At 37.1% G+C, this 23,689-nt stretch overlaps 3 protein-coding genes and 1 pseudogene across 4 annotated transcripts; all 4 read left to right on the top strand.

The window, feature by feature from the left end:
- The first annotated feature begins 970 nt into the window (after nucleotides 1-970).
- On the top strand, nucleotides 971-2,976 carry LOC121785788 (cytochrome P450 71A6-like). 2 transcript variants are annotated; one of them, XM_042184229.1, is made up of 3 exons: nucleotides 971-1,630; nucleotides 1,703-2,030; nucleotides 2,168-2,976. In XM_042184229.1, the coding sequence occupies exons 1-3, from the start codon at nucleotides 1,137-1,139 to the stop codon at nucleotides 2,777-2,779; spliced, it is 1,434 nt and encodes a 477-aa protein (XP_042040163.1). In that variant the 5' UTR covers nucleotides 971-1,136; the 3' UTR covers nucleotides 2,780-2,976. The 2 variants fall into 2 exon arrangements, with proteins under 2 accessions (XP_042040163.1, XP_042040162.1); XM_042184228.1 differs by having other exon boundaries at nucleotides 974-2,030.
- A 5,864-nt stretch (nucleotides 2,977-8,840) lies between these two features.
- Nucleotides 8,841-10,875, top strand: LOC121787786 (annotated as a pseudogene).
- A 2,427-nt stretch (nucleotides 10,876-13,302) lies between these two features.
- LOC121787785 (cytochrome P450 71A6-like) lies at nucleotides 13,303-15,307 on the top strand. The gene is made up of 2 exons (XM_042186625.1): nucleotides 13,303-14,196; nucleotides 14,696-15,307. Exons 1-2 carry the CDS (start codon nucleotides 13,303-13,305, stop codon nucleotides 15,305-15,307), a joined length of 1,506 nt encoding a protein of 501 aa, XP_042042559.1.
- A 6,034-nt stretch (nucleotides 15,308-21,341) lies between these two features.
- LOC121786195 (cytochrome P450 71A6-like) lies at nucleotides 21,342-22,974 on the top strand. The gene is made up of 2 exons (XM_042184774.1): nucleotides 21,342-22,235; nucleotides 22,366-22,974. The coding sequence occupies exons 1-2, from the start codon at nucleotides 21,342-21,344 to the stop codon at nucleotides 22,972-22,974; spliced, it is 1,503 nt and encodes a 500-aa protein (XP_042040708.1).
- The last annotated feature ends 715 nt before the right edge of the window (nucleotides 22,975-23,689 follow it).

The following is a 23,689-nucleotide window of genomic DNA, read 5'->3' as shown; positions in this document are numbered from 1 at the left end:
AATTATTTAAAGGACCTGAAGTAACGGCTTCAATCACCTCACGAATAAGTTGTGCCCTTAGTTAAGAAGTGAGTTGCCGAGCTCGAAAATTATCTTTGAAGAAAATACACTCCATATAGAAAAATTGTGAGAATCTAAAAGGGACATTTAGTGAACATACTAATTTTTTTTCTTATTCATTTATTTATTTATGGTAAATTTAAAAATTTAAATGGTTGTGAATGTATGCAGTGGCGGACCTAAGTGGAGACATGGGGCCCTTGGTAACCCCAAACATTTTTCGTTATTACTATGTATAAAATATAAACAGAAGAAATGTCAACATAGAATTTAGTGGATTTGGTTTTCCAACGTGACTAGCAAGTTGGAGGTCAGGTTCGAATCTGAATTTGGAACCCCACTATAAAAATTCTGCGTCCGCCACTGATTGTACGAGCGAATCGGGCTAGTGCGCCTTATATAGTCCATGCATTAGAATGTTATGACTTACCTTTCCATGTACATGGGTCATGAAAATTAAGCAATAAATATAGCACTTTATTTAGTGTGGATGATAGATAAGAAATAGTTTACACCATCTTATTTGACATTGAAATTTGAAATTGATAATGAAATCTAAGATAATTAAGATCACTCACAACGCCATCAAAGGGCCTGAGGTGCATACCTGGTCATCGACCATTTGTCTAGACTTACATCCACTTAATTTTGAATTGTTTCATTTTTTCTTTGTGATTTTTAGAGTTTTGGATTTAATATTTTCTATTATTTCTAAAAGAGTCGTTAGTAACATGACCGGATTAATTCTGAGAATATTAAAGGAGACACTAAAAAATGAGTTTGCGGATAACTCCAAGGTTTCATCAAAGAAATTTTCGAATTTTATTATTTAATATTTTTTATTTGAATTATTTAAGATATTCATTTGAAATTATTAATTTCATAGCGTGGAAAGTGAAACATCTGAATCTCAACCATATATATTACAAGGCTAATTCGATTTCGAAAAATATAACATATTTTCAGTGGACTTACTAATCAAATTATTAATTTCAGTTGACTTTGTAATCGATGGCATCTACAAAAAACCCTTTGCCATTTGCTTCTCCTCACACATTAGTCTCTCCAAACCAAAAATGGTTTCCCTCTCGCATTTCTTGGTTATGCTAATCTCCACATGTTTCTTCCTCTTCTTCCTCCACAAATGGCGCCGCAGTCATTCTCCAAAGCCCCGGACACGCCTGCCTCCGTCTCCACCAAAGTTTCCGCTAATCGGAAACCTCCACCAGCTGAGCTCAGTCCCCCACAGATCCCTCCAGTCACTCTCCCTCCGCTACGGCCCCCTCATGCTGCTCCACTTCGGCGAGGTCCCCGTCCTCATCGCCTCCTCGGCCGAGGCTGCGCGTGAAATCATGAAAAACCAGGACCTGATCTTCTCAAACAGGCCACAACTCAGCATCGCGAGCCGGCTGTTCTACAACAACCGGGACGTGTCGTTTGCGCCATATGGAGAGTACTGGCGGCAGATCCGCAGCATATGCGTGCTTCATCTTCTGAGCAACAAAAGGGTTCAGTCCTATCGCGGCGTGAGGGAGGAAGAGACTTCCCTCATGGTCGACAAGATCAGAAGGTTGTGTGCTTCTTCAAAGACTGTGAACTTGAGCGACGTCATGACATCGCTGACAAACGACGTGATTTGCAGAGTGGCGCTGGGGAAGAAGTATGGTTTGGGGAGTGATTTCAAGGAGGCGTTTGCTGAGTTTGGGGTGCTGTTGGGGATTTTACCTTTGTGGGAGTACATTCCATGGCTGAGATGGATGAGAAGGTTTGATGGTTTGGATAAGAGAGCAGACAGAGCTGCTACGAAGATGGATGGGTTTTTGGAGACTGTGATTCAAGAACATAGGGTTAGGGAGAGGAGAGAAGGAGATGGTGGCGAGCTGGATTTTGTGGACATATTGCTTGATTTTCAGAGAGAGAATGGAAGTCGCACCCCTGTTGAAGATGAAACTATCAAAGCTATAGTCTTGGTATGAATACTTTTCTTTTACAATATGATATGTGTTTTCTTATAAAAATACATTGATCTGTTGTCTTATATAGTTTCTTAAACCCCGGTATGTTCTTATTATGGCTGCCCCTATTTGATTGAATATTTCTTTTGCAGGATATGTTTGCTGCAGGAACTGATACTACATATACAGCTCTTGAGTGGGCGATGACGGAGCTGATACGAAATCCAGAAATAATGAAAACTTTGCAAAATGAAGTGAGAGAAGTCGCTGGAAATAAGGACGAAATTGATGAGCAAGACTTGGAGAAAATGTCTTATCTGAAAGCAGTGATGAAGGAGAGTCTAAGGTTGCATCCGCCGGTCCCATTGTTGGTCCCTCGTGAATTAACTCAAGACACAACAGTATTGGGCTATGATATCGCATCACGTACGCGTGTGATGACTAATGTTTGGGCGATTTCTAGGGATCCTTCATTGTGGAAATATCCTGAGGAATTTCGCCCAGAGAGATTCCTTGGAATGGACATAGACTTTAGAGGTTTGCATTTTGAGTTGACTCCCTTTGGGGCAGGCAGGAGGGGTTGCCCCGGTATTACATTTGCGGTGGCGGTGGATGAGCTTGCCTTAGCCAAGTTGGTACACAAGTTCAATTTTAGATTGCCTAATGGAGCGAAAATGGAGGAGTTAAATGTGAGTGAATCTAATGGAATCACAATCCATAAAAAGTGTCCTTTGCTTGTTGTAGCTACTTCACATGTATTTTAGGTAACACGATGTGTATATTTTAAAAATCAGACTGGATCATTCGGTTCACCCGAGAACTAACATGTTGCCTAGTCCGATTTGGACATGGAGATTGCTTAATAACCATCTTGTACCAAAAAAACTGGTATTGCAATTCCTTGTATATTTATGTATAAACTGTAAGGGTTTTGATATATGCAAAATTCAATTTTAATAAACAACGCAGAACCAAAAATACAAATGTAATTATTAATTTATTTTTAGGTCATTTTAGTTAGGATGACCTAAAATGATTTAAACATAATCTCAAATCTGAATTTTATACAATGATCTAAAATCGATAAATAATCACCTTTGTATGATTTTTTTAGTTCCAAGTGAAACTATTATTTTTTTGTGTTTCACAAAAGATTCGTTGTTGACACATGATGAATTCCTTGAATATACATTCCATTTATTTGGTTTATGAGATTAAATCTCACAACTTAATCCTAGACGGATAATCATGTGATAATCATAGTCACCCCTTCTAACTAAAATAATCTCCAACTCAGTTTTAGACTATATTTTATTATTATTTTATCTAACAAACTGAATAGCAAAGTATAGGATTATGCAGTACTAATGTCTTAAAAATCAGAATGGAGTTCAACTACGGATCAACATGTATGATCCAATTTAAAAATGAAAACCATCTAATAATTGAGCCATCAGTAAGATTAATGTATTAATGAAGTTTTGAATTCAAATGTTGTTTGTATTCAATATTATGTAACTGTGTGTTTAACACTTGCAATTGTAAATATATTTATCTTAAGGCTTGGATACTATATGACTTATAGCTCGTTTATATAAATACGTAGGATATATATTTGGGGTCTCAATTATTTAAAGGACCTGAAGTGACGGCTTCAATCACCTCACGAATAAGTTGCCGAGCTCGAAAATTATCTTGGAAGAAAATACACTCCATATAGAAAAATTGTGAGAATCTAAAAGGGACATTTAGTGAATAGACATTTTTTTTTCTTATTCATTTATTTATTTATGGTAAATTCACAAATTTAAATGGTTGTGAATGTAGGAAAAGAAAATCAGGTTCAATTGTATGAACGAATCGGGCTAGTGCACCTTAGAGCACCCGCAACGCGTGCCGAAACCGTTCCGCGTGCCGTTCCGCCGGAACGGTTTCGCCGCGGAACGCGTTGCGGCGCTGCATTCCGCTCCCGTCCCGTTCCCATTCCGTGCCGGGTGCCGACGGCACGTAACGCGGCACGGAACAAGCCGCCACGCGCCTGGGCGACGTGGCCGATCCCCGTGCGTGCGTGCTTCCCACTCGCCGGCCCGCGAGTGGGACACGTCAGCAATGACGCAATAATTATTTTTTTTTATAAAAATCGAATTTTTAAAAAAAAATTTTTTTTTTTAAACGGTAACATTACCGTTTTTTTTAACTTTTTCTTAATTTTTTTAATTTTTATTTTTATTTTCTTATTCTATAAATACACCTAATTCATTCATTTTATACACAACTACACATCTATTCTTCCTACATCAACATCAATTTCTCTCCAATTTTCATATTCTATCTCTTCAAAAAATGTCCGGCGACGGCAATTACGGTGGTGGCGGCGCCGGAGGGTGGGATCTCAACGCGTTCGGCGATTGGGAGACCATGTACAACACACTTGGTGGTTCTGGGTCATCGACGCCGGGCACGCAGGGGTCGGCGACGCCGGGTGGGTACCAACCACCCACTTTCGATGTGGATGCCTACGCTCGAGGCTCCGGCTCGCGGCTTTCCCAGGGTTTGTCCCAGATTCGGGAGGATATCCCCGTTGAACCCACTCAGGGAGGAGGCCGAGGCGGTGGAAGCTACAGGGCTGCGTCTGAGGCACCCGAGGAGGATGAGGAGGAGGAGCCGGAGGATCTGGGCCGGCATCCCTACACCAACGAAGAAACAAAGGCGGTGTACACCGCCTGGCTCACCGTCTCATATGATCCCATCGTCGGCAACCAACAAGCCGCCAAGTGCTTCTGGGAAAAGGTCCGTGATGTCTACCACGAGACTAAGCCGAAAGGGGCCCGGAAGCGCAAATATACAATGCTTCGTGCTCACTTTGGCCGAGTCGATTTACAGGTCAAAAAATTCTGCGGGATCTACTCCACCGAAGCGGCGCACTACCAAAGCGGAGCTTCGGGCGCCGACATACTGAGGGCGGCTATGCGCGCCTTCCACCAGGACACCGGTGTACAGTTCAAATATGTTGATATTTGGCAGCTCGTCAAGGACGAGGAAAGGTGGGCCGGTGGTGTCCGCTCCAGCTCGGGATCAACCTCAAAGCGGACGAAGCACACGACGAGCGGCCAGTACTCGTCTGGTGACACCGATGCGCCCAGTGATCGTGGCACGCAGGAGGTTGGGGTTACGGCCGCCGAGTACGAGGGATCTAGCCGTGGGCGCCGTCGTCCGCAAGGGACGAAGGCGGCGAAAGCGGCTAGAGCGAGGAAGGGCCGAGGAGAATCAAGCCAGTCGGCCTCGGGATCGGGCTCACAAGGAGGCTCGAACACACTTATGGTGGCGTACATAACCGCCACAATGGCGGACACTTCCCGCTTCTCGTACGCCCAATACACGGCCTGGTGGAACGGAATTGTGCATATGGCAGGACTACTTGGTCTTCCCCCTCCCCCTAAACCTCGACCGCCTCCGGAGGATGATTCGCCGGCGGAGTAGTTTTTTTATTTTCCCACGTTTAATTGTGTGTTTTTTATTGTGTGTTTTTTATTTTTTTAGGATTTGAATTGTGTGTTTTTTTTAATTTTTTTAAGTTTAAGTTGTAATTTTTTTTAATATTGTGTGTTTTTTAATAAAGTATGTTTGTTTTTTAATAAAGTATGTTTGTTTTTTAATAAAGTGTGTTTATTTAATTTAATTTAGTTGGAAATAAAAATAAAAATTGAAATAGAATGAATAGTAATTTAAGGAACGGTTAAGGAACGGTTAAGGAACGGAGGGTTGCAGGTTCCGTTCCTTAGTTAAGGAATGGAGTAAAAAAGTACAGTGGGGCCCTCAAATAGTGGTTTAAGGAACGGTATAGGAACAGCGTTGTGGATGGCCTTATAGTCCATGCATTAGAATGTCATGACTTACCTTTCCATGTACATATGTGGGTCATGAAAATTAAACAATAAATATAGCACTTTATTTAGTGTGGATGATAGATAAGAAATAGTTTACACCATCTTATTTGACATTGAAATTTGAAACTGAAAAATGAAATCTAAGATAATTAAGATCACTCACTCACAATGCCATCAAAGGGCATGAGGTGCATACCTGATCATCGACCACTTGTGTAGACTGCAAAGTGATCTTGACCGCACGATGAAAGCCAATCCGGTCATGCCATGTGGGACTTACATCCAATTAATTTTAAATTGTTTCGTTTTTACTTTGTGATTTTTATACTTTTGGATTTAATATTTCTATTATTTCTAAAAGAGTCGTTAGTAACATGACTGGATTAATTCCGAGAATTGAAGAATGAGTTTACGGCTATCTCCAAGGTCTCATTGAAGAAATTAGGGCACACTTCTTTCTCTTCTAATTTTATATTTTTATCTGAATTATTTAACATATTAATTAGAAATTATTAGTTTCGTAGCATGGAAAATGAAACGTCCATTATGGAACACTGAATCTCATCCATATATAATTACAGGGCTAATAAAAATATCAAGATATTTTCAGTGGACTTTCTAATCAAATTATTAATTTCAGTTGACTTTCTGATCAAAGGTGTCTACAAAACACCCTTTACCATTTGTTTCTCCTTACACATTAATCTCTCCAAACCAAAGATGGTTTCCCTCTCACATTTATTGGCTTTGCTACTCTCCGCATCCATCTTCTTCATCTTCTACCTCCACGAATGGTGTCACGCCCGCATTTTCTAAGGATAGAAAACACGGTTGATCGCGACTAGGGGGATTAAAGAAGCGGGGAAGAAAGGGGAAAATCAACACAAATCGACAATAGCTTGAAACAAATGGGAATAGCTCGAATAAAATCAGAGTATCATTTCAACAATCAACAACACCAAATGAAAAAAAATCTCAACAATACACGAACTCAAAAGAACAACATTTAGCTGAAGCATTTCGAGAGTAGAATAATGTTATGTATGAAGACACAACATATTCTAGACATTTGATAGACATTCTTCACTTTTATGCTCAACACCCACCGCGCTCGTCACCGCTCAACCTGCATATAGGGAAAACGCATGCAGGGCTGAGTACTTGATGCACTCAGTGGACTAATGCCGAAAACATTTTCAATAAAAATATTTATCATGCCATTAACGAGTGACCTCGGGGTTTTAACTTTGAAAGGGCCCGAGTCACTAAAACATTTCACCAACATCATCATCAACATCAACCTCAACATCATCAACATCACTATACCATATCTGAACATACATGACAAGGAATGTGGCCACATTCCAAGCCACTAGACCGGCCAACTCAGAGAGATAGCGCACGATCTACGGGGTGTACACTAGCCTGAGTAGGGACTCACTCCCTAGTCAGACCCGAATTCGATTAACCATACATGACAAAAGCCACTTCAGATAGGTCCCATAGCAACACAAAAATATGGCATGAGAAACATATTTCACAAAAATAAATATACTTAGGACATAGTCCTTATTTAAAAAGAAAGCTCACCTCGTTCTCTTAAATCCTCAACTCGTCTTTCTGCCGTTTTGTTTTCAAATAGCTTGCCAAAGAATTCACCCTTTTTATGGAAGAGCATAATATGCAAAAATTAGACTTTAGAGAACAAAACATTTAATTAAAAATAATGCATGTATCCTTGTGATATTAAATCTTACCCTTCGACATTACTTAGAAATTTCTGAAATCCTCGTACGTTAATTCATAAGGTCAGCCGACTCGATCACCACAATGTGATTCTTTAATTCAATCTGTGAAGCTCCTAGCTACTGGCCCAAATTCCATACTCTATCTCATTTATTTCTTTGGCCTAATTCCTAATATTTTAAAGTTGGCCCAACAAGAAATAAAAGGAGCTAAAATTCCCAAATGCTTTCTTCTCCAAAACTCACGCTCATCTCTCTCCCCTCAATTTCTGCCCATTTGAAATTTCCAATTCAGAGTCCAATCCCCATCTTCTCTCAATTCACAAGCACAACAACAAGTCGTCTCCCTCTATACTCCCAGAAGCTGAAAATCCTCAAAATCAATAGAGAACTCCAATTCCCCCTCGTTTCTCTCACGCGATTTGCCTCGCCATCTAATTCTCTCCCAATTTTGGCAACAAACTCCCTCTCTGCTCTTCCTCAGTTCGCATCTCTCCCATCGGTTCATGCTCGTAGCTATCCAGCCCGGCCCTCGCTCTCCGTCCCTGTTCGATCCGTCAACCCCAGGTTGCTCGCCAGTGAGCTCGTCGTCGAGCAGCTCCTTCAAATAACTAAACTCATTGAAAAATGAGAGTAACTCATTTTAAAAGATCAAAACAGCAAAAGGCATTCTTCTTTTCTCCTCCACCAACGCTCTCGTCCCTTTCTGAATCTTCCATCTTCATGTCTCTTTCTTCTCAAGTTATGGAACAACAATGTCTCCCTCTCATCTCAGAATCAGAAAAAAATCCAAATTGCGAATTCCAAATTTCTTTCTCTCTATCCCTCTATCTTTCCCAAAATCAGCACGATGCCTCTGCATCTCCGTCGCTGCTCTGATCCGCTCGAAACCACGCCGCCATCGCCATCCACCGAAGTCGCTGATCATCCAGCGCTGCCGCGGCTGTCCGGTAGATGCATCGTCGTCTCTGTATCTTTTTTTTTCATTGTTGTTCGGTGTTCACCGCCGCAGAGAAGTCGCAGTTCTAAACCGCCGTTAATCTCCATCTTTTCCGTTTGAGAGCTCAGCAACCTGCTGAGGAGTAAGCTTGGCTGAAAAACCACTCGCAACATGCTCACTTCCAAGAACAGAAGTGAGGGTTCTGATGTGATACTGCTCCGGCTCCACGCCTTCGGGTCTCTCGGTGTAAATTATGTGGACTTTGGCTTCGGAAGATGATGAATCGGCCGCCATTGATGAAATTAAGAAGAGTGAAAGGAGTAGAGTATGTGATAGCAAGATTGTTGGGAGTGATGAACGTGGGATCATGGGAACCGATTTCATGGATTGGGGGAGTAAGACCGATTTGTTCTCTTCTTCCGGATTTTGTGGAACAGATTTGTGAAACAAACACATAAAAAAAATAGGGAATTAATTGGGTTGATTTGCAGGAAATAATGAAGTTGAATTAGGGCTCAAAAGAATAAATGGGCTTCCTCAAGAAAATCAATTGGACTTGTAAAAGAATAAATTTTATAGATCCAAATATGTATTTTTTTTTTCAATAAGGAAACAAAGACGAAAAATTTTCAGGTGTACAAACGACGTCCTTTCAAAAATAAATAAAACGGTAGAAAAAGTCGGGGTATTACAAATGGAGCCACAGAAACTCTCCCAAGGCCCGGGGAAGGCTGCCTCCTTCTCCACCAAAGCTCCCTATCATCGGAAACCTCCACCAGCTGAGCTCAGCCCCCCACAGATCCCTTCAGTCACTCTCCCGCCGCTACGGCCCCCTCATGCTGCTCCACTTCGGCAAATTCCCGTTCTCATCGCCTCCTCGGCCGAGGCTGCGCGTGAGATCATGAAAAACCAGGACCTGATCTTCTCAAACAGGCCCCAACTCAGCATCGCGAGCCGGCTGTTCTACAACAAACGGGATGTGGCGCTTGCGCCGTATGGAGAGCACTGGCGGCAGAACCGCAGCATATGCGTGCTTCATCTGCTGAGCAGCAAAAGGGTTCAGTCCTATCGCGGCGTGAGGGAGGAAGAGACTTCCCTCATGGTGGAGAAGATCAGAGAGTTGGGTGCTTCTTCAAATCCCGTGAACTTGAGCAATGTCATGGCGTCGCTGACGAACGACGTGATTTGCAGAGTGGCGCTGGGGAAGAAGTATGGTTCAGGGAGTGATTTCAAGGAGACGTTTGCTGAGATTGTGGAGCTGTTGGGGGTTGTACCTTTCTGGGAATACATTCCATGGCTGAGATGGATGAGAAGGTTTGATGGTTTGGATTAGAGAGTAGACAGAGCTGCTAAGAAGATGGACAGGTTTTTGGAAGCTGCGATCCAAGAACATAGGGTTAGGGAGAGGAGAGAGGGAGATGGTGTTGAGCTGGATTTTGTGGACATATTCCTGGATTTTCAGAGAGAGAATGCAAGTCGCACCCCTATTGAAGATGACACTATCAAAGCTATAGTCTTGGTATGAATACTTTTCTTTTACAATATGTATATTTTTTTGTTTTCCTATAGAAATACTCGCGTGTTTTCTTATAAAAATACATTGATCTGTTGTCTTATATAGTTTCCTAAACCTCGGCATGTTCTTATTATGGCTGCCCCTGTCTGATTGAATATTTCTCTTGCAGAATATATTTGGTGCTGGAACTGATACTACATTCACAGCTCTTGAGTGGGCAATGACAGAGCTCGTACCAAATCCAGACACCATGATAACTTTGCAAAATGAAGTGAGAGAAGTAGCTGGAAGTAAGGATGAAATTGATGAGCATGACTTGGAGAAAATGCCTTATTTGAAAGCAGCGATGAAGGAGAGTCTAAGGTTGCATCCTCCGGTCCCATTGTTGGTCCCTCTTTAATTAACTCAAGACACAAGAGTATTGGGCTATGACGTCACATCTGGTACACGTGCGATGAATAATGTTTGGGCGATTTCTAGGGATAATTCATTGTGGAAATACCCTGAGGAATTTCGCTCAGAGAGATTCCTTGGAATGGACATAGACTTTAGAGGTCTGCATCTTGAGTTGACTTCGTTTGGGGCAGACAGGAGGGGTTGCCCTGGTATTACATTTGCGGTGGCGGTGGATGAGCTTGCCTTAGGCAAGTTGGTACACAAGTTTGATTTTAGATTGCCAAATGGAGCGAAAATGAAGGATTTAGACTTGAGTTAATCTAGTGGAATTACAATCCAAAAAAAATGTCCATTGCTTAGATCGATTTGGACTTGAAGCTACTTCATATGTATTTTAGGTATGCAATTTTTATATTTAAAAAATCGGACTGGACCAATCGGTTCAACCGTGAACTGACATGTTGCCTAGATCGATTTGAAGATTGTCTAATAACCAGCTTGTACTAGGAAGGTATTGCAATTATATTGCATATGCAATTATAACATAATATCCTTGCAAGGTTTTTGTTGTATGCAAAATTCAATCTTAATAAAAAAACACGGAACCGAATATACAAATCAAATATCATTGTTAGTTTATTTTTAGGTCATTTTAATTAAGATTGACCTAAAATGATTTAAAACCTTAAATCTGAATTTCATAAAATAATCTAAAATTAATTAATAATGACCTTATATCTTTTTAGCTTCAAGTGTAATTATTGTTTTTTTATGTTCATAAAAAAAATCGTTGTTGACATATATTATGAATTCCTTGAATATCAAAAAATCACTGTTATACTCATAACATACTGAGTTTACTGCTAACTCCAACATGTCTCATCGAAAGAAATTCGTGCATACTTTTTCTTTTTCAATTTTAATGCTGCGTATTGTATATTTGTAATAGTAGTTTTCTGTTACATAGTTTTTAATTTGAATGATTTAATATTTTAATTTAAAATTATTTCTCCCGGTCCTTGCTAAATGTCTCATATTTTATCGGTGCGAGTTATAAGAAATTGTTTGACCTTGTGAACAAAAGCGGATGGAAAAAAATTTGAGTTCCACTTATTATAATTTTAAAGTATCCGTGAATAGAATAGAATAAGAAAGAAGAATATGGGATCCACTAACTAAAACAATATGAGATCCATATATTTGTAACATCTAAATAAGAAAATATGACACATTTAATGAGGATCAAGGGGAGGATTAATTTCTATTGGGGCATGGTAAATGAAACATATATTATTGAACACATAATCTCATCCATATACTCCATATGTCCACCATAACTTGTTACTAGTGTCCTGTTTGGTCTGTTCGCCATAACGTGTCACTTTGATTTTTTACTAGTTTTGATAATGTCCATACTTTCCGCTCACTTTTTTTTCACTCATATTTTAATACTCACTCCGTCCATCATTTAAAGAGCCATTTTGACTCGGCACGAGTTTTAAGAAATTGTTTTAATTTATGAAGAAAAGTAAAGGGAGAAAGTGAGTGGAATGTGTGACTCATTTAAAGTATTAGTTTTATATTAGATTGTAAGTATAAAAAGCTGGTGGGGTGTGAGATCCACATACTAAAAGTGGAATAAAGTAAATGGTTCTATAAATCGTAGACAAACCAAAATGACAAAAGGGTTCTTTAAATGGTGGAAATACTCCCTCCATCACCCAAATTTTGTCACAGTTTGACTGAGCACGAGTTTTAAGAAATATAATGGAAAGTGAGTTGAAAAAATTGATAGGATGTGGGTCCTATTTTTAAAGTATTAGTTTTATAATAAAATGTGAGTTGGAATATATTAGTGGAATGTGAGGTCCATTACCAAAAGTGGTAAAAAATGAAATGTGACAAATTTTGCGGGATGGACGGAAATGGATAAATATGACAAAATTTCAGGGACGGGGAGAATATATAAAAGTATGTTTCGCATTTTATTAACTATTTCAACTCATTTTTTATTACATTTCTTAAAATTTGTATCAAGTCAAAATATGTCAATCAGTGACAAATAGAGAGAGTATTGATTGCAAGAACATTCCTATTTGAAATAGCAAAATACAGTAGACTTTATAATCAAATTAATAGTATTCTCAGTTGACTTTCTCATGAAATCATTATCTAAAACCATCAGTATATTAATTATGAGTGGACTTTATAATCAAATTAATAGTATTCTCAATTGACTTTTTCATGAAATCATTATCTAAAACCATCAGTATATTAATTATGAGAGATTTTAAAAAAGGTTAAATTCATTTATCTTTTGAAATTTGAGATTAAATTTACTTACCTTTCAAAATATAGGATTGAGGCATGCAAAATTTTGTAGAACAAGGAAATTTTTTAATTATTCTCTTCCTTTTCCATATTTTTTTTCTTATTGTTTCTCCTACAACAATTAAAAATTAACCAAACTACCCCTAATATTAGCTATAGTTTGGCCAATTTATAAATATTGTAGGAGAAATAAAAAAAGAGAGAAAAACTGAAAATTTTATTATTTTAAAAAATTTGCATATCCTGATTTATATTATGAAAGTCAACGAATTTAATCTCAGATTTTAAATAACCAGCGAATTTAGTCCGTTCTTTATGAAATCTCACAATAATTACAAGGCCAATCCTATTTCTGAAAATAACAAGATATCTCTAACGTAATTATTATCTCAGTTGACTTTTTCATAAAATTATTATTTAAAGGCATCTAGGAAACCATTTCATCATACACATCAGTTTCTCCAAACCAAAAATGGTTTCTCTCTCGCATTTCTTTGTTGTGCTACTCTCCACATATCTCTTTCTCTTCTTCCTCCACAAATGGCGCCGAAGTCATTCTCCAGAGTCCCGGAAACGCCTGCCTCCGTCTCCACCAAAGCTCCCGCTAATCGGAAACCTCCACCAGCTGGGCTCAGCCACCCACAGATCCCTCCAGTCATTCTCCCGCCGCTACGGCCCCCTCATGCTGCTCCACTTCGGCAAGGTTCCCGTTCTCATCGCCTCCTCGGCCGAGGCGGCGCGTGAGATCATGAAAAACCAGGACCTGATCTTCTCAAACAGGCCCCAACTCAGCATCGCGGGCCGGCTGGTGTACAACAACCGGGACGTGGCGTTCGCACCGTATGGAGAGTACTGGCGGCAGATCCGCAGCATATGCGTGCTTCATCTGCTAAGCAACAAAAGGGTTCAGTCCTATCGCGGCGTGAGGGAGGAAGAGACTTCCCTCATGGTCGACCAGATCAGAAGGTTGGGTGCTTCTTCAGAGCCAGTGAACTTGAGCGACGTCATTCAGACTATGACGAACGACGTGATTTCCAGGGTGGCGATGGGAAAGAAGTATGGATTGGAGAGTGATTTCAAGGAGACGTTTGCTGAGTTTGGGGTTCTGCTGGCGATTTTACCTTTGTGGGAATACATTCCATGGCTGAGATGGATGAGAAGGTTTGATGGTTTGGATAAGAGAGTAGACAGAGCTGTTAAGAAGATGGATAGGTTTTTGGAGGCTGTGATTCAAGAACATAGGGTTAGGGAGAGGAGAGAAGGAGATGGTGGTGAGCTGGATTTTGTGGACATATTGCTTGATTTTCAGAGAGAGAATGCAAGTCGTACCCCAATTGAAGATGACACCATCAAAGCTATAGTCTTGGTATGAATACTTTTCTTTAATTTACCATATGCATGTTTTTGTTTTCCAATAGAAATATTCATGTGTTTTTGTTGAAGATAAGGCTTGAACTAGCTATCAAGAATCAAGTTGAGTATTGAGAGTTTTTGAGGAGAAAGATTAACACTCTTGTTTACCGAAAGTAAAAGATGAATCTTATTGAAGATGATCGAAAGCTACAACTAACTCGCATACAAAGCAAAGAACTATATTACACTATTTATACTCATCAAATGCTAAATGAATGAGTAGTTCACACTAGCTTTAACCGTTTCAAGAACTCAGCCTCTAGCAGCTAGTTCCTAACTAACTTTTACTTCTTGATCTTGATCCGCTGCAGCTGCTACATTCCATTGTTCTCATGCACTCTCGGTTGTTTTGTTCATCCACAAAGTCTACAGTCTTCTACTGTTGTACAATGACAAACCCCGTTATCTTCATATTATGCCTGCCCCATTTTGATTGAATATTTCTTTTCCAGGATATGATAGGTGCTGGAACTGATACTACATATACAGTTCTTGAGTGGACGATGACGGAGCTGATACGAAATCCAGAAACCATGAAAACTTTACAAAATGAAGTGAGAGAAGTAGCTGGAAGTAAGGATGAAATTGATGAGCAAGACTTGGAGAAAATGCCTTATCTGAAAGCAGTACTAAAGGAGAGTTTAAGGTTGCATTCGCCGATCCCATTGTTGGTCCCTCGTGAATTATCTCAAGACACAAGAGTACTTGGTTATGACGTCGCATCTGGTACGCGTGTGATGATAAATGTTTGGGCGATTTCTAGGGATCCGTCATTGTGGAAAAATCCCGAGGAATTTTGTCCAGAGAGATTCCTTGAAATGAACATAGACATTAGAGGTCTGCATTTTGAGTTGACTCCATTTGGGGCAGGCAGGAGGGGTTGCCCTGGTAATATGTTCGCGTTGGCGGTGGATGAGATTGCATTAGCCAAGTTGGTACACAAGTTCGATTTTAGATTGCCTGATGGAGCGAAAGTGAAGGAGTTAGATGTGAGTGAATCCAGTGGACTCTCGATCCATAAAAAGTGTCCTTTGCTTGTTGTAGCTACTTCACATGTTTTATAAGTAACGCAATATCAGTATTTTAAAAATCGGACTAGATCAACTGTGAACTGATGTGTTGCTCAGTCCGATTTAGACGTGAAGACTGCCTAATAAATAATTTCAACAGCTTATATACCAGAATAACTGGTATTACAATTATATTGCATATGCAATTATTCAATAATATCCATGCATTTTTATGTATATATGCAATGCAGTAATATTACGTATTAAACATTGGTTCCCTATACTTGGAGGTCTGTTCCACGTTTAATTACAAAGGATAAATTAAATGACACATGAACTCAAGAGTTTAATCAATATATAAATATTAAATATTCCCTCGTTTCATTGAAGATAACTCATTTTTCCTTTTTTAATTTGTTCCAACCAAGATGACCCCGTATAAAAATGAAAATATTTTTATTTTTATTTTATTCTCCCTCATACTTTATTCTCCACACTTTATAATTGACCTGCTAATTTAAAGTACCTCGTGTGATACTAAATTAAAATACCGTTAATCTACTTTTTATAAATATAAATGGTGATGTTTATAATTAAATTGAAATTGTATATTAATAAACAACTTATAAGATAATTATTGATATACTTAGTTAGTCAGTGATCTAAATTCAAATTGAACTATGATTCATTTACTTATACGGTTATAAATGTATGATTAATAGTAGCAATTATAATATTAACAATCGGAATATATACAATATTATAACTGATTATAAACAGCTCCATATAGGAAGGAGTCTTATGTCATAACTTAGTTTTATAAATTATCTAGGATTTTAATTTATCTAATGAATTTAAACTAATTTCCAATTTTCTGATTTATGCTTCCTTAAAAAAAATTATATATTTTCTATGTATATTTTTTAAATTGAAACATTGTTCCTCTAAAAATTAAATTACTTTTATATACAAGTATTGTATTCTACGATAATTACATACTCCCTCCGTCCCATAAAAATATGGGCGGATGAGATGACACGTGAATTAAGACAAAATTGGTAAAGTAAGATAGATGGGAGAATGGTATGGTAACGTAAGAGAGAGTAGGGGAATGATAGTTAAAGTAGAGTTAGTGGATACTAGAACCTACATTATTAAATTGATATAACTTTCCAAAAATGGAATGCATATATTTTTACGGGACGGACAAAAATGGAAAGTGCACATATTTTTATGGTACGGAGGGAGTATATTTTGTTTATAAATTATTTAAATACTAAAATACTTTCCCCGTTTTCTAAAATTAGAAACTTTTGCATTTTAGGAAATGGCCACTAACACTAATTCCATTACTTTTTCTCCTGTTCTCTTTTACTTTATCCTTTTTTTTTCCTCTCTCTCGTACTTTACAAATTTTGTATTAAAACTCGTATTGTTTCCAAAGTTAATATTTTTAGAAAAAAGAGGGATTATTTAATATAGTACTATAACTTTACTTATTGTAGATAAGTGAAATTTAATACAATTAATTAGCAATAATAGAATTTTAATATCATCAAGATATTTGTATAATAACTTTTAAATTAATTTAATCTATTAAAAATTTAAATAACAATAGAGATTCTTTTTTATTTGGTCGTCCTTTAAAAATATAAACTTTTTTTACAAAATTTATTTCTCTCTAATGAGGTAAGACCCATTTTTCACTAACACACTTCTTTCTATCTCTCTTTTACATTAATAATTTATATTAAAATCCATATATCTTTAAATGTTTCAATTTTTAAAGAACTGAGGAAAAATAGTCTAATCAAAATTGATATTTTTAATATAAAATTAATTGAAGTGAATCACTAATAAATGTCAAAGTTTTTGTTAATATTAAAGTGAATCTCTATTAAATGTCCAAGTTAATATTTTCTGGCTTATCTAATGTTTGATACCAACGAAGATTTAACTCAAAGCCCGCTTTATTTACAAACCTGTCTAAGCCCGTCCGAAATTCCATTGTTCACCCCAAAATAATATTCATATTATATTTGTTTTGCATTATTTTTTTTTAAAATTCCGATTTCAATTACTCCTTTCGTCTAAAAATCTCTTTTTGTAGAAGACACGAGTTTTAATAATAAATTAGTAAAGTACTCCCTCCATCATATTGAAGATGACTCACTTTCCTTTTTGATTTGTACCAATTAAGATGACTCATTACTAAAAATGGAAATATATTTATCTCTATTTTATTCTCTCTCTCTTACTTTAGTCTCTCCACTTAACACACAAAATAAAGTTGCATAAAATCTCGTGCCGCCCAAGGAACGGACCATCTTCCCATCTTCCTTGGGACGGAGGGAGGGACAAAGAATGAGAAAGTAGGCAAGTAAGATAAATATGGAGAAAAAGTGGGGTAATTACATATTTCATACAAAATGTTTTACCTTTATTTCAATTTAGTACAAAAAGTACTAAGTTTACATATTTCATACAAAAAGTTTACTTAGTGTTCCATAATAACACATTCCGTTAAGTCTCCACTAACACCGTTACTTCCAATTACATCATACATACAAAAAGTTTCATCAATGATTCAAATTTGTACAAAAAGTTTTAAATTAAAACTTTCCATTAATTATTTCAAATACAATTATTTTTATTCCTCACAAAAATGAAAAACACAGAGAAAAAAAATCACCACGCTTCACCATCAAATTAGCGAATTACATTTTATTGTCGAAGCTTTCTCATGTAACAATGGAGAATACAACTAAAAACATATTGAATCTTTTTTGCAAAAATTAAATATTGACTTATTGGCTGTTTGAAGCTTAAATTAGCCATTTTGTAAAGATGAAATATGGACTTATTTTATAACGTGTTCTATAAAGCATACAATAAAAAAATAGAATTTTTTAAAATCACGATCAATTGTCGGAAGAACTGATATTAATTGTTATTTTTTTAGAGTGATTAATTGTATTAAATCTCTAATTATTCTTTTATTGTGATGATAAGTTGGATAAATTATAAATTAACTAACGGTGTTTAAAATATTTAACGGAATGTATTATTTTGGAACACTAAGTAAATTTTTTGTATGAAATATGTAATCTTAATACTTTTTGTACTAAATTGAAACAAAGGTAAAACATTTTGTATGAAAGACGTAATTATCTCAGAAAAAGTAGATAAAGTATGAGAAATAGGAAAAGAGTGGATAAAATATGACAGAGTAACTTTATATTTTTAGAAATGAGACAATTTTTTTAGATATCACAAAATTACAAAATGAGAATATTTTTATGGAGTAACGATGGAGTAATGCTGACGGCGAGAGGCGAGAGAAGGAATAATCCTGTATTTAATTGACTCGTGCATCAAATCATTATTTTAAACTCATCCGTATACTAATTACGAGGCCAATCCTATGCATAAAAATAACAACATATTTGATGTGGGTTCTCCAAAATTATTATTTTCAGTTGACTTTCTCATCAAATTATTATTTAAAGGAATTTAGGAAAACTTTTTTCTCTCAATCCAAATTATTGTTTTAATTATTCAACATTTTAATTTAAAATTACTGATCCAGGTGAGTTTGTGAGTTTAAGAAATTATTTGACTTTGTGAACAAGAAATATGGGTGATAAAAAATAGTGGAACTAATTATTATATAGAGAAAGAGAGCTTCCAAACAAATCTGAATACTCACCTACAACAGACTTTAAATTTCAACTTCTTCCTTAGGTGTGATCAGGGACACAACTAGAAATTGGTATAAGCCGGTACTGAAATTTAACAATAAATACGGTAGGACGCACGATGCCCCTAGGATCTCTGGTAGCAAATAGTCTTCTCTAGTAGTACAAGTGGTCGATGTATCTAGGATTTTCGATTTGAGAATCCGAAGAAAATATAAGAGTCCGCAAATTGAGCTACTAAAATATTAATTTAATATAAATATCGTACTTCATCAATGAGCGATTACTTGTCCCACTTTGTCTCGTTTTGAATATTAAAAATGTATTGAAAATAGTTAGTGGAATGTACGTCATTTATATGGAATATTAATTTTTAAATAAAATATAAGTGGAATGTGGGGTGTATTTATCAAATTAGTATAAGGTAGATGAATATGTATTTGCAGACATATCAAAAGTAAATTATGAGACGAATAATTCGGACAAAAAATTAATAAATAATTTTATTTATACAATATATTATCATACAAATTAAAAATAATAAATTTTGAAATAGTATTTAGTTCCTTAAACATTTTTAAAGATAGATGAATCAATATTTATATATTCCTAAACTAATAAACTCACAAAATAAGAAATGGAATATCATTTAATAATGAGGTAAGATCCTCTACTAATATTACTATCCCAAAATCAGAGCATCGGGTGCTATCCCATTGATGACGCTGTATTAGTGACTTAACTCAAGTAGGAAAAGTTTAAATTTATTACTCAGTTTTTCGCCACTAAAATTCTGCTTTGGATTGAAAATATATTCATGTAATACAATGATTTTTATTTAACAAAATGAAAATTGGTGCTTAAATAAAACCAAATATATTGCTGCCTAAATAAACTAAGGTAAATTAGAGGAGGAACTAGACCGAATTTTAATTTTTTTTTATTTTCATAATCACACAAAATAAGAAATAGATATAATCATGATCTCTCTTCCAATGCTTAATCATATCCTTACACCCTCTTTATTAGCCGGTTCCATATGTTCAGTTGCCACAGTTCCACGCCCCTTTGGAATGCAAGGACGAAGACAACAATATTACGAAATGGGATCTTTCAGATAAGAGAAGGGTGAAGGCGGTGACTTGAGATATACAATGTATCAGTATTGGGGTGAAAATGAAAAAAAGATAGGGTGAAAAATATTAAAATACGGTGAAAATATTAGGGATATATAGTTGGGTTAATTCATAATTGTAGGAGAAAAAAAAAATAAATAGAAAAAAATTCAAAAAGTCTCTTATTATGAAAAATTAGCATATTTTGATCCCATATTCTAAAGAGACAACAAATTTAATCCAAAATTTTAAAAAATCAGCAAATTTAATCAATTTTCCTGAAATCTCTCATTAATTACAAAGCCAATCCTATTTCTAAAAAGAATAAAGGCCAAAATTGGTCCTGAATATATGCTCATTTTATGATTTTGGTCATAAATTTTATCTTTTGAATGTTTGTGGGCTACCCATTCAATTACAATACATATTTTAATAAATAAGTTTTCCTCCTCCACCTCCTCCACGCCACCGCCGCAGTTCCTGAACTCCACAATGATCGACGCCATAGTTCCGACGACGATCGCAAACAACAACAACACCGCGTCCACATCGAACGACAATCCGAACAATTTCCAGCCCTACCAACACCACGGCATTAACACCCCACAAATGAATTTCTCGAATTTGAGACGATCTGAGCATGTGGAAAAGCGGCGAGACGGTGAGGAATAACGATCCGATTCAACAAAACCTGCCGGAATTCAACAACAACAATATCGGATCGCAGAATTACAATTTGAATGTTGCAGAAAAAGGAATGGAGAATGCTGCTTCGTTCCACTGCTGAAGGTACAGTTGCTTCATGGATTTGTCCTTCCTATTAAATGAATATTAGTCAAATAATTACTCTCATCTTTTAATAAATGAATATTTATTAAAATAATTAAGAAAATAATTAAGGAGTAAAAATCATAATTAACAGTCTAATCTGGTCAAAATCGGGATTAGACCCGTTGACCTTTAAAAACTAACGGAACAGTTAGTCCATGACCAATTGTGATCCGATTTGAAATATTCAGGATGCAGAAATTCAAAAGATAAAGTTTAGCACAAAAATCGTAAAATGGACATATATTCAGGACCAATTTTGACATTTACTCTTCTAAAAATAACAATATATCTAGAAAGAAATTAATTACAAGGCCAATCCTATTTCTGAAAATAACAAGATATCTCTAAAGAAATTATTATTCACAGTTGACTTCTCATCAAATTATTATTTAAAAGTATCTAGGAAACCCTTTCTCTTTACCCATTAGTTTCTCCAAACCAAAAATGGTTTGTCTCTCACATTTCTTGGCTTTGCTACTCTCCGCATCCATCTTCCTCTTCTTCCTCCTAAAATGGCGCCGCAGCAACCCTCCGAAGCCCCGAGAAAGGCTGCCACCTTCTCCACCAAAGCTCCCTGTCATCGGAAACCTCCACCAGCTGAGCTCAGCCCCCCACAGATCCTTTCAGTCACTCTCCCGCCGCTACGGCCCTCTCATGCTGCTCCACTTCGGCAAAGTTCCCGTTCTCATCGCCTCCTCGGCTGAGGCGGCACGTGAGATCATGAAAAACCAGGACCTGATCTTCTCAAACAGGCCCCAACTCAGCATTGCGAGCCGGCTGTTCTACAACAACCGAGATATGGCGTTCGCACCGTATGGAGAACACTGGCGGCAGATCCGCAGCATATGCGTGCTTCATCTTCTGAGCAACAAAAGGGTTCAGTCCTACCGCGGCGTGAGGGAGGAAGAAACTTCCCTCATGGTGGAGAAGATCAGAAGGTTGGGTGCTTCTTCAAAGCCCGTGAACTTGAGCGACGTCATTCAGTCTTTGACGATCGATGTGATTTGTAGGGTGGCGCTTGGGAAGAAGTATAGCTTGGAGAGTGATTTCAAGGAGATTTTTGGTGAGTTTGGGGAGCTAGTGGGGATTTTACCTTTGTGGGAGTACATTCCATGGCTGAGATGGATGAGAAGGTTTGATGGTTTGGATAAGAGAGTAGACAGAGCTGCTAAGAAGATGGATAGGTTTTTGGAGGTTGTGATTCAAGAACATAGGGTTAGGGAGAGGAGAGAGGGAGATGAGGGTGAGCTGGATTTTGTGGACCTATTGCTTGATTTTCAGAGAGAGAATGCAAGTCGCAGCCCTATTGAAGATGACACTATCAAAGCTATCGTTTTGGTATGGATACTTTTCTTTTACCATATGTATGTTTTTTATTTTCTTATAGAAATAATTTGATCTGTTGTACAGTGGCAAATGCGAAAAAAATTTATTAGGAGTTTCACCGATATATATTTTTCTTTTGCAGGATATGTTTGCTGCGGGAACTGATACTACATATACAACTCTTGAGTGGGCGATGACAGAGCTGATACGAAATCCAGAAACAATGAAAACTTTGCAGAATGAAGTAAGAGTAGCTGGAAATAAGGATGAAATTGATGAGCAAGACTTGGATAAAATGCCTTATCTGAAAGCAGTGATAAAGGAGAGTCTAAGGTTGCATTCGCCGGGACCATTGTTGCTCCCTCGTGAATTAACTCAAGACACAAGAGTATTGGGCTATGAGGTCGCATCTGGTACGCGTGTGATGATTAATGTTTGGGCGATTTCTAGGGACCCGTCATTGTGGAAAAATCCTGAGGAATTTCGTCCAGAGAGATTCCTTGAAATGAGCATAGACTTTAGAGGTCTGCATTTTGAGTTGACTCCGTTTGGGGCAGGCAGGAGGGGTTGCCCTGGTATTACCTTCGCGATGGCGGTGGATGAGCTCACATTAGCCAAGTTGGTACAGAAGTTCGATTTTGGATTGCCTAATGGAGCGAAAATGAAGGAGTTAGATGTGAGTGAATCTAGTGGAGTCATAATCCATAAAAAGTTTCCTTTGTTTGTTGTAGCTACTTCACATGTTTTTTAGATAACGCAATGTTGATATTTTAAAAATCGGACTGGATCAATCGGTTCAACCATGAACAGACGTGTTCCAAGCTTGATGTTGAGAAGAGTTGAACTTGAATATTTGAACTATTAGCTTGCTTGAGAAAATGATTCTTCTTACTCTCCCCCCTTTCCAATGTTGAACTATTAGATGCATTTATTTTTTGCAATGCTGAAAAGAGATTCTAGGGGTGATGGGCCTGAAAAGTTAATTGGTGTACACATGAATATACACATACACATAGTCGGGCCACACTCCTTTTCACGAGCCCATATGAAAATTTTCATTTTGTATCAGATAATCGAGTTTGACAGAAGACAACCCTTTTCTCAGCTATTCAATAGTATAAGTCTGGCCCATATAGATAATTGTGAGAATCTAAAAAGACACATTTATTGAATTGACTAAATATATTTTTGTTATTATTTATATAAATTTACAAATTCAAACTGTTGTGACCGTTTGAAAAGAAAATCGACGCAATTATACGAACCACATGACTACATTAAACAACAAATACTCCCTTCGTTTCCAAAAATAAAATTTATTTTCCTTTTTTATCCGTTTCCTAAATTTTTTTTTCATTTTAAAAAATGGATACCATAATCCTCTAATACTAATTCCACTACTTTTTCTCATTCTCTCTTTTATTTTACCCACTTTTTCTATTTCTTACTTTTTTCTATTACAACTC

The sequence above is a fragment of the Salvia splendens genome, chromosome 22, assembly GCF_004379255.2.
Source record: "Salvia splendens isolate huo1 chromosome 22, SspV2, whole genome shotgun sequence".
Classification (NCBI taxonomy): Eukaryota; Viridiplantae; Streptophyta; class Magnoliopsida; order Lamiales; family Lamiaceae; genus Salvia; species Salvia splendens.
The sequence above is the reverse complement of the archived record's forward strand: the minus strand, read 5'-3'. Positions and strand labels throughout refer to the sequence as shown.

What these genes read in the sequence shown, in the direction of transcription:
- LOC121787785 (XM_042186625.1), top strand. Translation starts at nt 13,303, where the DNA reads ATGGTTTCTCTCTCGCATTTCTTTGTTGTGCTACTCTCCACATATCTC. An exon ending in CCATCAAAGCTATAGTCTTG is followed by an intron (nt 14,197 to 14,695) that starts GTATGAATACTT and finishes TTTCTTTTCCAG; the next exon opens with GATATGATAGGTGCTGGAAC.
- LOC121785788 (XM_042184228.1), top strand. Translation starts at nt 1,137, where the DNA reads ATGGTTTCCCTCTCGCATTTCTTGGTTATGCTAATCTCCACATGTTTC. An exon ending in CTATCAAAGCTATAGTCTTG is followed by an intron (nt 2,031 to 2,167) that starts GTATGAATACTT and finishes TTTCTTTTGCAG; the next exon opens with GATATGTTTGCTGCAGGAAC.
- LOC121786195 (XM_042184774.1), top strand. Translation starts at nt 21,342, where the DNA reads ATGGTTTGTCTCTCACATTTCTTGGCTTTGCTACTCTCCGCATCCATC. An exon ending in CTATCAAAGCTATCGTTTTG is followed by an intron (nt 22,236 to 22,365) that starts GTATGGATACTT and finishes TTTCTTTTGCAG; the next exon opens with GATATGTTTGCTGCGGGAAC.